Below are 15,004 nucleotides of genomic sequence, written 5' to 3'. Positions count from 1 at the left end.
ATATATATATATATATATATATATATTTAGTTTTAATGTAAGCCTAACAACATTTAATGAAGTTTATGCTTAAAACAAGTTTGTCATTTTGACAACTGAGTTTTAAAAGGAAAAAATAAAAAAGTAAGTGATTTTTTAAGGATGTTTCTATTTTTCTTTTAAGCTGTAAAACGACTAAATGATTATGAAAATTATTTTTCACTTTTTTCACAATTATTATGTTTCTTACTCTAGCAAAGCTCTTGAGATAATTACCTCACATAAGCTCACTGTGAAAACAATTCACTTATGCTTCAGTCAGGTCTAGGTGTTTTTTTTTTAATTGGAAAGCAAGACAAAATGATTAAGATGATTAAGATTTTTTTTTTTGCAGTGTTTCTTTCCCTTTCAAAGCTCCTGTAGATAATCACCTCAGATAAGCTCACTGTGAAAACAATTCAATTATGCTTCAGAAACTTCCTGTACACAGCTGCTTTGCAGATAACCATCACACACTAAATGGCCCTTTGCATTGATTCACTAAGCCTGACGTTTGTCGATATGCTTAATTACTGCTGTACAGCTAGTTCTAGGACAATCTATAGCGATGATGGTACTAGTATTACCATTACCTCTGCAGATTACTCAGTCTGTCATTTGCTGTGTGTTGTGTCCTGTAGAGCAGTCACCCCTCCACGGCCTCATCTGTGTACAGTCCATCTCTCAGCGTGGAGAGCCAGACCTCTGGAACGCCGCTGATCATGTGCCGCAGTCCCACAGGTGAAATAAGCAATCATACACAATAAAAATAAATTGAGGCAATCATACACTGCACAGCCAACAGTAAGTGGACACCCGAAAACCACTCACATGTGCTTGTTGAACATATTTCATTAATAAGCAATCGGTAATAGTTGAAATAGGATAGGAACTATTTCATCTTTAGCTCTTTAGAACACTGTTTTCTGTAATTGCAATAAAGCTGAAATAAAAAAATAAATATTGAAAAACTTCAATAATGAAAAATTGCTAAAAATGCACTCACACTTGGTTTGTATAAATGAGTTTGTTTCTACATTGGAATAGATTTAGATACATTTAGCATTACATCACTTGATCACCAGCATATTTGTTTAGAACTGTTTTTGCTTGTAAATGGTGCTTGATCTGTGCATATTTCTCTACTGATTCAGATGTGACAACTTTTTTACTGAACAATGTAATATTATGGATATTACGGAGGCAACGGTTTGAAGTTAAAAATGTGATGATGGATTTGTTTCTTACAAACATGCAGCTTTTTGCTTCACAAGACATTAAATGATGGACTGAAGATTTGTGGTTTACTTGTGGATAATTGTGATGTTTTTATTTGCTGTTTGGACTCTCGTTCTGACGGCACCCATTCACTGCAGAGGATCCATTGATGAGCAAGTGAAGTAATGCTAAATTTCTCCAAATCTCTTCAGATGAAGAAACAAACTCATCCACATCTTAGATGGCCTGAGGGTGACAACATTTTCAGCAAATTTTTATTTTTGAGTGAACTATTACTTGAAAATTAGAAATGTTGAACATTAGAATGTTAAAAATGTTAACTAAAATAAACAAGTATTTGGCTAAAAGTAATTGAACCCCTAAAAAACCAGACCCATATATGCTTGTTGAACATTTCTCATTAAAACCATTAATAGGAAATTGGTAATAGTTGAAAGAGTCAGACTCGCAATTAAAATAGTCTGACTTGTCAGTTAAAAGGTGGTGTCCGCATACAGTATTTGTGGCTATGAGATGTGCATAAACATGAGTATACTTGCATGCACACACAAATGCTTGCACTTGGCACAAAAACAATAACTCGCCTGTTGTTTTTCTTAGATGGAAAGAACAAAACTTCACCAAGGTCAAACTTGAAATTCCGCTTTGACAAACTGAGCCACTCCACTGTAAGTACTGTGTACTCGAATAACCTTTAATATTGACTGGGCGTATTTTGAAATCGGTTTCAAAGTCGGTTTTATAGTAGATCAGATTATCAACAATGGCGATGTTTACATTTACATTTAGTCATTTTGCAGATGCTTTTATCCAACGCGACTTACAATTGGGGAATACATAAAGCGATTCTTCTTAAAGAGGCAAACAGACACAGAAAGTGCTTGTGATACCAAGTTTTAGGCATTGTTCAAATAAGTACAAGCTAGAAAGGGAAGGAATAAATAAATAAAGAGAAAGACAAATTTTTTTTTATGTTGAAATGATAACAGTGTGTATGTTACTCTTGTTTTTGAAGTGCAAGTGCATTTGTTATCATAAGTCTGTAACAGTGCATTTGATTCCATTTGTAAACTGAATAATGAGATTGGAATTCATTCACTAGAATAATAATTTTCCTTTCTTTCAGGGTCATTAGGTCAGACAGAAGCCACTGCATGGACAAAAGGTACTTTGCATATTACTGTACTTACATATCTTTAAGCTAGGTATAGATACATCTTGAAATACAAACTTGCATAAAATATAAATCTAAAGTTTTTCTTAGTACTTATTTTATCACCTTTAAAAATTTTTAGCATAAAAATGAATGCGAGTCAAGGTTTGAAGTGAAAAAATGAATTTTGTTAGTAAGTACAGTATATACAGTATAGAAAGAATAGTAACTATTTCACCTTTTACTCATCAGAACAAGTAGAAATACTGAAATATTGTTAATAAATAAACAGTAATAAATTAGTCATAATTTCCAGTTTAGCCCCTTTTAATGCTAATAATGGAATGTTCAATGGTGCTAAATTAATTACCTTTTTTTCTAAGAAATCACAAAGGATTTTCATCTGTGTTGTTACTATGAACTAAAACTATTACAAAATAGTTTTTGTTAATTGAAATAAAGCAAAAATAAATAAATAATAATAAATATTAGATGAAACGCATAAACTTGCAAATTAAGAAATGTTGTTTTGGTAAGTAACTGAAACAAGTTTGAGTACTAAAATGACTAAAACAAAAAATTAAATATATATAGGCCTATGTTATTTTATTTTGTAGAAATATTTATTAAAAATAAAAATAAATTAAAACAATAGAAATATTAAAAACTAATAAAATGACAAAAAGCTCATAACAAAATGAATTAAAATTACATTTAAAAATATAAATGTAGTTGTTTTTATATATATGTGAGAAATAGTGGCTCTACATAGTACTTGGTGTCAGATCAAAAAGAAAATAAAGGGTTTCACTCATCCCCATTTGAATTTTATATGTACTTTATTTAATCTGTGGACTTTTAAAAGTACCATAGTTTACCCAGTGTGTCTGTTCTTTGTCTTTCTAGGCAGTGACTTTGAATGGATTTTTATAGATTGGAGGAAAAAGGGACCATTTTCTCTTGCTAATGCAACAGTTATCACTCTCCAACATAATACACAACTGAACACTATTGTAAGAACTGATCCTACAAACACACAAAAATGGTTCAGAGGACAGAAATGAACACCAGTCTTAGTAGAAAAAGCAACATATGTCTCTGTTTTTCCAACATTTTAAATGTAGTGCTCAAACAAGTGTTGAAAACTATCCTTGCCTAACTGCAATTGCTTTCTAGACAGATGCTCAATATTAACACAGCCACTTGAAATACTTGAAGAGTTCTCAATCATTAAATGTTACAAGAGATACGGACTACAAAATAGCATTATAAGCTCCTGCACTGTGCTGAGTCTTTTACAGAGATTACGGGTCGTTTTGAGTCTTGTAACACATCGCCCATCAGTGTAAGCCTTAAAATGCTATAGAGAACTATGCTCTGCTGAAGACTGAGTTCTGTTTTTTTTGAGTGATGTGAAAAGGTCGAATTCACCTTTCCTGAGGGTAACCAAAGATGAAGATTGCCATGGTTTATTTGTGGTAAAGGGGAAAGGTTTTAACAAAAAAACATATTTCATGGATGGCAAAGACACATTTTATTATATTTTTTAAGTAAAATCTGTCTGTTCATTTCAGCGTATATTTATTTCTCTAAATAAAGACTTCAGTATATTTGTTCAACACTAATGTTATTGAACAGATATATTTGCACAATTGAACTTAAAAAATGAAATTATATACTTTAATAAATTTCATTTTGAGCTCTCAAACACACTTGAGAAAGCACAGACACATAAACATGGTTTTTCTTACTTTCAGACTTGTGGATGTACAAAAAGGTCCTTTTTTGTAAATGCTTTGTTATTCAATTATGGCTGGCAGAATCATTTCTGAAGGATTTTCTTTGGAAATGATGTGTTATTTATTTACATATGTGTGTCTCTCCTCATTCCTCATGATTCAGTTGTTAGTTTTCAGCCGTACTCATTAGTGAGGGCATTAGTTTGCAGAGAGCGAGTTAAATATTCTTGTACAGTGACAAACTTGGCCATAAAACGTGTTGGCATATATGTTTGTACTGCCATAATTTATTGCTTTTAAAAATTGTTGATATTACGTAAAAAAAAATACACAGAGTCAAATAAAAACAATTTAAAATATTATGTATATGTATATTTGGTTATGGCATGTGCCATTAAGAATTTATTATAAAAAATAAAATGTATTTTGTGTCAAATACCAGTCTGTTGTGAAAAACATTTGAAATATGAGTCTAATGCAATTTTCTCAGATATGTCTTCTTTTATTTCAGGTACAACCACACATTTTATATACAAAATGCACACGTTCTACAGACATATCTGGAAGAACAACAACATTTAATATGGCTTTACAACTACTGTATATTAAATCAAAGTGTAACATTGCTAGCATTCACATTTCAAAGTCAAGCTGATATCTTTTCAATCTTGTCTAACTTTGCAACTGTACTGCCACTATTTTTACAGTCATATTTGCTCTGGTATTGAAAATAACCCACAGCCACATGAGAGATAGAAATGCAAGATGTTTTTGTGTTCAGGAGAAATGCACCGAGGAATAGACAGTTGGCTCAGACGCTTGTTTTGGATGATCATTCTGCCGCCTTGAATCGTTCACTGCAACTTCTGCATACACCAACCGCACAAATAATGACAAGTAAAGAAATTGACCATATTGACTTATTAAACAAATCAGATTCTTATCAAAACACACAATGTACTGAGATACTTACTTCCTTTTTTGGTTTCACTCTAGCTGCAACTAGAACAAGAAAAGTCATTAAAAAAAAAATCAGAATTTTATATTTTTATTTTAAAAAATTACATGTAAACTATATTTATTCATTTAAATTAAATGTATTAATCATTTAAACTGTATGACATATTTGCAAAACATGGAGTTGAATCTTACAGGAGGTGCGGGGGCGAGGCGGGACAGGGGGTGATGGTGGATGATGATCCCGGGTGAGACACCAAACAAATCCCAAAACAACAGGAAAACACATCAAGGCACCAAAACAAAGCAGGACTCTATGAGAGAGGCTTCTGCCTGATGAGTCTGCTGCTGCTGCTGCTGGCCAAAAATAAAGATAGATACTTTCTCATTTGAGCAATATATTGTATGCAAATTATGAAACCAAAAAATTTAAATTATTTCAAACAACAGCATGCATATATATATATATACCTGCAGTCACATTAACATATGTCACATGTCCACTGCTAGTGATATTCTGAGGCCAGGATATCAAGCACCTGTATGCTCCAGCATCTGACTGGTTGATGTTGTGAATGTGGACCAACAGATGTGTGCTATTGGCTGTTGAGCTGGACCTGGACATCTCGATTCGTTCAGAGGGAATGAGGGAAGTAAATCCTACTGTGTCCAATTCCTGGAAAACCCATCCTCCAGTCCAGCCAGCAAGCCCACAGTGTTGCACTTCACAGCTCAACTGGAGACTGCCGCCCTCCGCCACAAACTTTGTAGCACGGCTTGCTCGAACAGATGAGCACAGTTCACATACTGAAATGAGAATAAAACAAGCGAGTTGAGTTTTTAGTTACACAAAGCACTTTTGGACTTTGTACAAACCGTCTTATTATGGAGCCCTTGAAGTGACTTACGAGAAATATATAAGTTGTACAAAATATTCAAATAAACCGGAAACCATAACACGACAACATTAAAAGGAAATGTGAATATTTACAATACTAAAACATTATTTAGAGTCATGAAAATAAACATCTATTTTAAGTGCTTTTGAAAGTGCAGCTGCTTTAACTGAATTTGAGAAGTGACTTACCTTTTAAGATACACAAAAATGGCAGTAACGTCAAGGAACACCTGTAAGCTCTTTTCATCCTTTATACTATTTCCATACTATCTGTCGAATGTCCTTGCAGCCACAGAACAGATTCGGAAGAGTTTTACAGTCAACAGCCGACTTTTCAGTCAAGTCTCCGGGGCAGAACAACAAAAAGGTACGTTAAGTTCTTCTAAACTCTTCCTAGCTCCGTAAACACCCACTCTCTTTATTCACTGCAGGAAAATTGACTCCTCTTTCAGTTTAATTGCGGTACATCTGGCAACTCCAGCAGTATTGTAAGCGTGTATTTGAGGAAGGAAATGCAAGCTCGCCACAAAGTCGGGAAACCTCTTATCATCCTGCTGGAGTAGGGAATTCTCTGTGTTGACGTTCCATTATAACTGGACTGTATTTAGACTGTATTACCATACTACGACTACTACCACTAATAACAATAATCATTTTCATAGTATTTTTAATACTAAAAATAGAATCAGATTCTTCAAATCTGAACATCCTTAAAATAAGATATATTTATGTGAGAAGAAAAAAAAAAGGAAAAATAGAGACATTTTTCCTACTCCATTGACAAATGATACACCCCCCCCACAAATGTTATTAGATGTATGCTTAAATAAGGAATAAACAGTGTCACGATGATTTTCAGATATATTACTGTAAAACAAGACAAAAATACTGATTAAGAAAATGATTTGTGCAGTACAACAGGGAAATTAAATACCAAAAAACAATGATTTGCTGTTTTTCGTTTGTTTATACATTTAATTCTTCAGTTGTGTGTTTTATACTAAGATATAGCCTGCCACAGAACGCCACAGTTATTCTGGCTGAATTATTATTATTAGTATTTATTTATTTAGGAAAAATTATGGCATGGTGCCAGATATATCACGTTCTGTCTGTGAAATGTCACGAAGAAGAGAAGTTTGCTAACATCATAAATCATGGTTTCTGTCCTAGCCACAAGGTGGTGCTCAAAGTAAAATAGTTTCTCAGTAGTCAGCTGGGAAATCTGCACTATGGTTGAGGCAAAAAGGGGCATGTGCAGGCAATTACACAGCTGCTGCAGATAAAAGCCAAGCTTAAACAGAACCTGCTGCTGCTGCTCTGTTTCTGTAAGACAAATGATCTTTACATTGTTTTGATGTGCGATACATCACACTTGATAAATTTACTTTCGAGATCTCTAAAACAAGTCAAATTCATATGACCTAGAAAGGAGCCTTGAATGTTAAGGTTGCAGAGTTAACGGTTTCAGATTGAGATCCTTTGAGTAGAACTCAATCAAATGTTTAATGAAAATTCTGTCATTATTTATTCACCCTCATGTCGTTCCAAACCTGTATTCTGATATTTATGTGACAAATGTGCACATTAACTGTAATATGGAAAGATTCTTCAAAATAACTTCCTTTTTTGTTCTAAAGAAGAAAGTCATACAGGTTTAGAATGTTGGGTGAACTATCACTTGAAGCAACAAATGAGGCTCTGGCAGCATTTTGGCAAAGGGAGGCTCCCTCAGAAGGTTCCTTTGAGCTGTGCGATTGTTTCCTGCAGCGAGTAACCTGAGTCAACGGACCTTAATGGTAACCAGATGTGTAAGACGTCAGTGTGGGCTTACAATCTCAGAATATGTCTGTTTTTCTTGGAAAGCCCGTGGTACAACACCAACCCTAAGTTACGCAAGTGCTAACATATCATTTAACCATTTAGTTGAGTCATATTAATATAAGCTTGTACGTGCAGAGGAACTTTTGTAAACGTCCCTTTTACAGGTCTGAAAGTGAATCTGATATCCAGTCTTTATTGTTATCAGTCAAAACAGGAAACTGGACATTGACCACCCAGGAATGAGTGCGTGCTTGTCAACCCACATGGCTTAAAGCAGATAAGTAAAAGCAAACACTCACAGGTCTGTGCTCAGGAGCAAACAACAGTGTATAATTGAATAAATGGCGATTTTGGCCATGTTTTTGATGCATACAGTGTCATACAGGACAAAGGAACTTGCTAAGCTCAAAGCCATGTACTGAACAAATAAATTTTGTTCACAAATGAAAAGGCAGATTAGTGTCCTCTGAATGGTTCAGTCCCAAGAAAGAATGGTTTCTTGGCAGTACAGATTGCTCCATGATCAGATTACTCCATAGGCACGTCCTCAGCATTCACTGAATATGCAACAAGGCTCTTTTTTTCTCTAGTGATGAGAACAGGCCCTCTGAGGTTTCTTGAATCCATGCTGCAGAGGTATGCAAAAAATGACAAGTATATGATGGTATTGCACTAATGCATTACATGGAATGTAAACATCATTAGGTGGTCAGCACCTCTCAAGGGAGTTTAGCTACATCAAATGTTCTGTTCTGACACAAAACACTAACCCGGTTGAGTGTGACGTGTGAACACAGAGCCTGGTGTGTCTATTCTGGTGCACAATCAAGCTTTTCTCTTGCACGCAGTGTTACAGTGAGAAAGCCTCTATTGTGCTGGTTTTCTGACTGATACTGTGAGACTGTGGGTCTTTAACACAAAGGAATGAAGATGACTGTACTGTGCGTGACTCCAGCAGCAACTATTTTATCAAAAATTTTAATTGTGAGATATAAACTCATAATTAAGAGAAAAAACCCTCAGAACTACAAGATTTTTTTTTTTTTTTAGAATTGCAAGTTTATATCTCAGTTCTGAGTTTATATCATAATATATATGACTTTATATCAAATTTAGCTTATATCATATTTTCTCAGAATCGTGGAAAAACTTTACAAGTTTTACATTTTTTTATGTTGGAAACAAAAAAAAAACTGTGCGATGTAAACTAAGAATTTTTGTCAGAATTGTAAGAAAAGTCAGAATTGTGAGAAAAATCTGAATTATGAGATTAAAATGTTGCACTTACTTTTTTTTTTTATTCATGTGGCAGAAATGGGCTTCCATACTTTAGAGAATATTTAGAGGAGGGAAAAAACACTGTTTTAAGGATGTGAAATCCAGAGAAGGATGTTGTTTGCTTTTTATGGGGTGTCTTTTTTTTTTTATAAAAAGCTTGGTCAACTAGATATCAGCCAAGAATAATTACAGGCCCTTGGCTTTGTTTATTCGAAGAAACACATGAGAACTTTAATTTGTACTGTGTACACAACCTGATCTCCTGAGAAATAAAACTATTACGAGGTGGGGATTTTATATGAATTCATATGATGTGAATCAAACACATCGCATGAAAACAAGAAGTTGGAGTGGATCATGTGGCTTGTTTTATGTGCATGTGTAGTGCAGTTTTTCTGCGCAAGACTGTGTAATTTAAAACCTGCAACTATGAAATAGATTTCATATTTTGTCTCTCAAACTTTTTTCTGAATCCGAATTGGAAATCAATAGCAGCACACTGTCTGAAACAAGCACTGGTATAGCACATTGTAAGAATGCTTTTCTAATGAAAAATTAATGTGAAATGTGACCATGGCTGCATTTTTCTGGCTTCATTCCATTGTTGTTTGTGTTCTGGTTCCAGGCACTGAACCCTTTTAATCTGACTCAAATGTGATTGCTCGTTCTGTATCGATTCTCTTTCGCTTTTAGTTTGTGTCAGGTGTTTGGCATTGGGCCATTGTCTTTGCTCTAGCAATAAATATGGACAGTTCCAAAAAAACTGGACACTGGGAATCTGGTTGAGAGAGTTTATTAAGACTACAGGATTTAACATTGTTGGTGTTTACAAGTGGAGACTGAGATTTTTTAGGGTTTTCATGTCAACATTGGCTCTTTCCCTAATGAACTGTGGTTTGGATTGATTATGCCATATCAGATGGTTCACCTAAGGCCCATTTCATTTCTGTCCTTATCTAAAGTGTGAGCAAGTGATATGAGACACTAATAGATTTATGATGGCTTACATGCAGTATAGTACACACAAGTAGGAGAATTCACTGTAGTTCATAACCCAATGAACTGTGTCCCATAACTGCTTACATCATCATGTCTAGCGCAACCTCTCACATGTAAGGCAAGTTGAGGCTCATGAAAGACAAGGAAGATAAGCAGCGTCTGTTCTAAATCAAATTTAGCAATTCATTGTGACCATGTACAATGTTAACAGAACAGTAAAGGTTAATGCTGGTTTGTTTGGATTTGTTAAGTAGGTCAGTGCAGTACAGTTGACTTACCAATGTCAACAAATAAGAAATCAACCACTCCTCCTTATTGCTTTGTATAAGCTATAATTTTTCAAAGAATGTAAGAATAAACATTGAATATCTTCTATTAAAATAGATTGCTAGAATCTTAATCTTTCGAAATTAGCAGCAATATTATTATCATTCGCGCAGAACGCGTTTTTGTTTAAAAGCGTGTGATGTAGCGTCTGCAGTTTTTCTATGTAAACATGCATGATGGACGTCTGACTGTTGCACATGTTAAAAGTTCAACTTAAAAACGAGTCTCTAGACACGTCATGCGTCTGGTGTTTTTACATGAAAAAACACGTGAACCCTCCCTAATCTGGTTTGCAATTGGTCTCATATTTTCTTTTTATTCACTTACATACTAATTTGTGATTGGTCTTTTTATTTACACAGAACTAAAGCTATTCTTTTGCTGCCGTACAGCAATGGTATTTCCTTCAGGAAATGCTAAACTAGTTTATTTTGAAGGATTTCATGATAACATTCATTGACTGTTTGTTCTTGACTGTTGTTCCTCTTTGGCCCACGTTTATTTACATGACTTATTTATCCTGAGCATGGCAGAGAGCGCAAAAGTGATGAAGAGAAAGTTTAGCTGTTAAGTAAACCTTTTTTTTTCCACTAAGCTTTTGTGTAGAAAAGAAGAGGGGGATGTGTCTTTGGCATTAGTCTCCTAGAATTTCAAAGAGCTGGATCTTGGCAATAATTCAGAGCAGCTAAGGGGATATATGAATACTCGGCCTGTGAGGCCTACAAGCCTAAAGCCTCACAGGCTGAAGTCATCTGTTCCAATTCAGCCATCAAGTCTTCTGTTCGCCTAAAACTGCTGTCCACGGTTAGTCTGAGAGAATGGATAATGCCTTATTCTTGTAAAAAAAGTGTGGGATAAAACACTGGGTGTGATTTTTTTTTATAAACAAATCATGGCTGTCCGAGTGTGTTAAACTGAAGAGAACCACATTAGCGAGGCCTGCATTATGACTAAATGCACTGAGTGACTCAGAAAGTTGTGCCGAAAGACACGTCAGCCCTGGCTTAACTTTGGAAGTTTTGATGCAGTTTAGGGAAATGAGCATTAAATCACAAGATTGAACACAAACACAGTTATGTGTAAAGTTGATTATCTTTTATTAGGAGTATAATTTTGTACAAACATAAAACATACCTCAGCTCACATGATGAACAATCATCATGCTTTTTTTTTTTTTTTTTTTTTAATCCATACAAATCTCATAAAAAGTGCAAAATTTCAGATCAAGTAAATGTCTGTGAAACGACGATTTAGGAATTATAAAGAGATGTGAACTCATTAATGTTACATTTCAGTCAAGTATCAGTCTGAGTGATAGTCCGAGTTTGTAGTTTGTAAATCATATTTTAGGTTCAGTGTTAGGAAAACTTTTCACTGACAAATTAATAAATTACATTTAAATTCTTAAATTCCACATTGTATTTTATCCTTTGTGCTTCAGTCAAAAATGCCCCAATTTAAACCATGTAAAACACCTAAATTAAACGCGCCAAATTTTATTGCCCATCAGTCATTTAAAATTGATCATAAGGGGGCATCCAAACATTAGAAACATATAATTCCAAAATACTTACTACTAAATGAATTACAGTTTAAGGCACCACGACTTCTAAATTGACATGCAACACTGGTGTGTTTGTACAAAGTGTTTGTTACAAACATTTAAGACTGTTAGTGTTTTAACAAAAAAACATCACATCAGAGCTGACATCACACCGCAAATCTCAGGTTACACATTAAGTAGAAGAACAGAAATGTGGTAACTAAAGTGCGTCATTGTGATGTACTGTGCGTGCTTAAATGTGATGAACACATGTAAAATAATGGACCTTAGTTGGCATAGTATGTGCAAATATGATGCGATCTTGAATTACAAAAAATAAAAGATCTTATGAGATACAAACAAGGCACAGAGATGAGAAAAGGAGTCTTTCCTGGCACTTCAGGCTCATAAGATCATTCCTGCATTGTCACAGGTAAGTATATCATTAGGTTTGGCTTGTCCAATCTGTCTGTGAAACTGTCCTTGCTTGTGTGTCTTCCAGCAATGCACGTTTGGACCTAAAGTTATGCTCTTTATGCTTGGCATCTGTGTAAAGACAGTCCTTGATAATGGTGTGACAGGAGTATTGGACAAATTGAGCTCTTGTAAAGAGACGAGTCCACTAAATACATCCGGGCTCAACGTCTTGAGCCGGCTGTTGTTTGACAAGTCTAAGACCTGAAGGTTCTTCAAACCTCTAAAAGCACCTGGTTGGATGAGGGTCAGGTCAGACAGGCTGCTGAGAGACAGGTGAACCAGCTCTGTCATCGAATCAAAGGCCCCTGCATCAATGCTGGAGATGAGATTCCCGTCCAGGTTCAGATACTGAAGTGGGATCCCGTTAAGCATCGGCACCTTCTTCAATTGGTTCCCTGCCAGCATAAGACTCTTGATGTTCAATGGATGGCCTGGGGTCTTCCTGGAAACGGAGGTAAGAAGGTTTCGTGACAGGTCCACCATGATTGGTACATCCTGTGCTCTGGTGGTGAAGAGATCAAGACTGAACTCTTTGAATCGGTTTTCACTCAGGTCCAGCTCAACCAGAGGGAGTCCGGTGAAGCAGCCGTCGGCGAGATCCTCAAGAGCGTTGTTGCTCAGGTCCAACGTCTCGAGGTAGCGAAGTTTGGAGAACGCTTTGGGACTGACATGTGAAATGAGATTGCCGCTCAGGTCCAGACTAACCAAGGTGGTGTAACCCGGTCCGGAGAGCATCGAGTCGCTGATGGAGGTGATGGAGTTTAAGGAGAGGTCGAGATGGGACGTGTCCAGAGGGATGGGGACAGGAGCGTTCCCAGGGCCGATTCCACTGCAGTCCACTTTGGTAAGGCTGAAACTGTCGAAGAGGCCAAAGCTCTCCACTTCACACCGACACTGTGGATGGCAGTTCTTCACGGCTCCCATGACAGCCAGGCCAAGCAAAGAGAAGACGAGACACAGCAACGTGGCCATGGTGAGCTATAAAACAAACAAACAAACAAAAACACAGTACAGGGTTTAATTTCACAGTCATAAAAGTCCCAAAACAGAATGAACCAATAAAATTAATCTTCAACCTTTAGTTCCCTATAACTAGTAGTTCCTATAGCTGAGTTCCTATAACTACCCTGTTATCATCAAAACTGAAAAACTGCAGTGGTCTTTGAGAGGTTTGAAGAGATTAGTATTAGTCGCTCATTACATATGGTAATTGTGTAAACCTATGCAGCCAATCATTTACAGCTGCACGTACATGCTTGTCACTCTGGGTCTGTTTATTCATCCGTTACGCTAAAAGTATAAATATTCTTCTCTTCTAGTGCAACTCGACAAGTCCTAATTTTTACGCACATTCTCAAAGGATTTGAACTAATTCTTATGATCAAAGAGCCTATTAAATTTGAAATTTAAAATTTTAAAATTTCTCAATTACAGCAACAACTTGTCATGATTAGAAGGGTGCAATGCTATTAATGGAGAATTTAAGAATGGTTAGCACATAATTATTCCGTTAAAGAATATAGAGAACCTCAAAGACTTTGATGCTTTAATATATACAAACCGGTATTTGAAAATATTACATTAATTAAGTTATCAGGTATTATCAGTCTACATTTATGGTCAATTCTGTAATAATTTAACATTCAAATTTGTAATTCAGGTTATTGAATATGAAAGCAAGATAATAATATAAAAATTATATCCAATAGTATATATTCAATATAAATGCTATCAATAAAAAGCCATTACTTCGCTCTTCAGAGTCACATGATCCTATAGAAATCATTGAAATATGCTGTTTTGGTGTTTATGCCAAATTTTACGTTATCAGTGTTGAAAACAGTGCCGTTTTAATATTTTTGTGGAAATCATGATACATATATTCAGGACTCCTGATTAACAGAATTATTTGATTAAATGTTATATTGCACCCTTGCTCAACAAAATTCTTCATTCTACAGTGTGTACACTGACAACAATTTAGTGAGATATAACTGTTAACTTCTAATCTGTGTTACTAACACAATGATAGACATGCTATAAGAAAGTAGTACCCATAATGAAAAAAAAAATGATGACAACAAAGTGCTACTTAAACTTGATGAATCTGCTTAAATAGGAGTATTTGTTAGGGATATAGACACAGACCTATAAACTCCGACATGTCTTTCCTTTTCTGCTCTGGTGACAAAGAGAGACAGCAGATGTGTTCCTTCTCAAACTGCAAGTACTCTCTTCTCACAGTTGGTCAGTTTAAAGGAATAGTTCACCCAAAAATGAGAATTTGCTGAAAATTGTCTCACCCTCAGGAGTGTTATTCAACCCTCTACATTGCGAGTAAATCACTCACAAATGACACTAAATCTTACTCTGGGCGACTAAATGATGTCTAATATTTGCCAACTGCTAATAAATTCTCAGATGTTACTCGCCAGTGTGAGTTGGAGGCTGAGTATAAGTTTAGCACAGATATATTTTCACTCGCCGAACACTCTCTGACTGAGCGCTTCAGAGTTTCACTCTCCGTCAAGCGATCTGATATTTTTCAGTTA

The 15,004-nt window shown here is 35.4% G+C and overlaps 3 protein-coding genes across 15 annotated transcripts in view; 1 reads left to right on the top strand and 2 right to left on the bottom strand.

Moving 5' to 3' along the window:
• LOC107666198 (rap1 GTPase-activating protein 2-like) overlaps positions 1-3,496 on the top strand; it is a 45,214-nt gene extending 41,718 nt beyond the window's left edge. For all 9 annotated transcript variants that reach the window (XM_016457399.1, XM_016457398.1, XM_016457397.1 and 6 more), the window contains 4 exons: positions 660-759; positions 1,858-1,925; positions 2,384-2,422; positions 3,317-3,496. In XM_016457399.1, coding sequence (XP_016312885.1) covers positions 660-759; positions 1,858-1,925; positions 2,384-2,392 — 177 coding nt within the window. In that variant the 3' untranslated portion in view covers positions 2,393-2,422; positions 3,317-3,496. The remainder of the gene's footprint in view (positions 1-659; positions 760-1,857; positions 1,926-2,383; positions 2,423-3,316) is intronic.
• A 1,153-nt stretch (positions 3,497-4,649) lies between these two features.
• On the bottom strand, positions 4,650-6,571 carry LOC107666186 (uncharacterized). Of its 5 annotated transcripts, none has more exons than XM_016457375.1 (5): positions 6,194-6,571; positions 5,578-5,913; positions 5,302-5,463; positions 5,123-5,151; positions 4,650-5,028 (listed from the first exon to the last, which is right to left on the bottom strand). In XM_016457375.1, the coding sequence occupies exons 1-5, from the start codon at positions 6,249-6,251 to the stop codon at positions 4,927-4,929; spliced, it is 687 nt and encodes a 228-aa protein (XP_016312861.1). In that variant the 5' UTR covers positions 6,252-6,571; the 3' UTR covers positions 4,650-4,926. The 5 variants fall into 5 exon arrangements, with proteins under 5 accessions (XP_016312861.1, XP_016312862.1, XP_016312863.1 ...); XM_016457376.1 differs by having other exon boundaries at positions 4,650-5,029; positions 5,124-5,151; positions 5,302-5,460; XM_016457377.1 differs by having other exon boundaries at positions 5,302-5,457.
• Positions 6,572-11,853: 5,282 nt separating this feature from the next.
• The window catches only part of LOC107666203 (tsukushin), a 6,649-nt gene continuing 3,498 nt past the window's right edge, over positions 11,854-15,004 (bottom strand). The window contains exon 2 of the mRNA XM_016457410.1: positions 11,854-13,430. Within this exon, the coding sequence (XP_016312896.1) occupies positions 12,381-13,430 (1,050 nt within the window). The 3' untranslated portion in view covers positions 11,854-12,380. The remainder of the gene's footprint in view (positions 13,431-15,004) is intronic.

The sequence above is a fragment of the Sinocyclocheilus anshuiensis genome, unplaced genomic scaffold (genome assembly GCF_001515605.1).
Source record: "Sinocyclocheilus anshuiensis isolate Anshui unplaced genomic scaffold, SAMN03320099.WGS_v1.1 scaffold984, whole genome shotgun sequence".
Lineage (NCBI taxonomy): Eukaryota > Metazoa > Chordata > Actinopteri > Cypriniformes > Cyprinidae > Sinocyclocheilus > Sinocyclocheilus anshuiensis.
This window is presented reverse-complemented; position numbering and strand designations above follow the sequence as displayed.

What these genes read in the sequence shown, in the direction of transcription:
- LOC107666186 (XM_016457375.1), bottom strand. Translation starts at nt 6,251, where the DNA reads ATGAAAAGAGCTTACAGGTGTTCCTTGACGTTACTGCCATTTTTGTGT. An exon ending in ATTTTTGTGTATCTTAAAAG is followed by an intron (nt 5,914 to 6,193) that starts GTAAGTCACTTC and finishes TTCTCATTTCAG; the next exon opens with TATGTGAACTGTGCTCATCT. An exon ending in ATATGTTAATGTGACTGCAG is followed by an intron (nt 5,464 to 5,577) that starts GTATATATATAT and finishes ATTTTTGGCCAG; the next exon opens with CAGCAGCAGCAGCAGACTCA.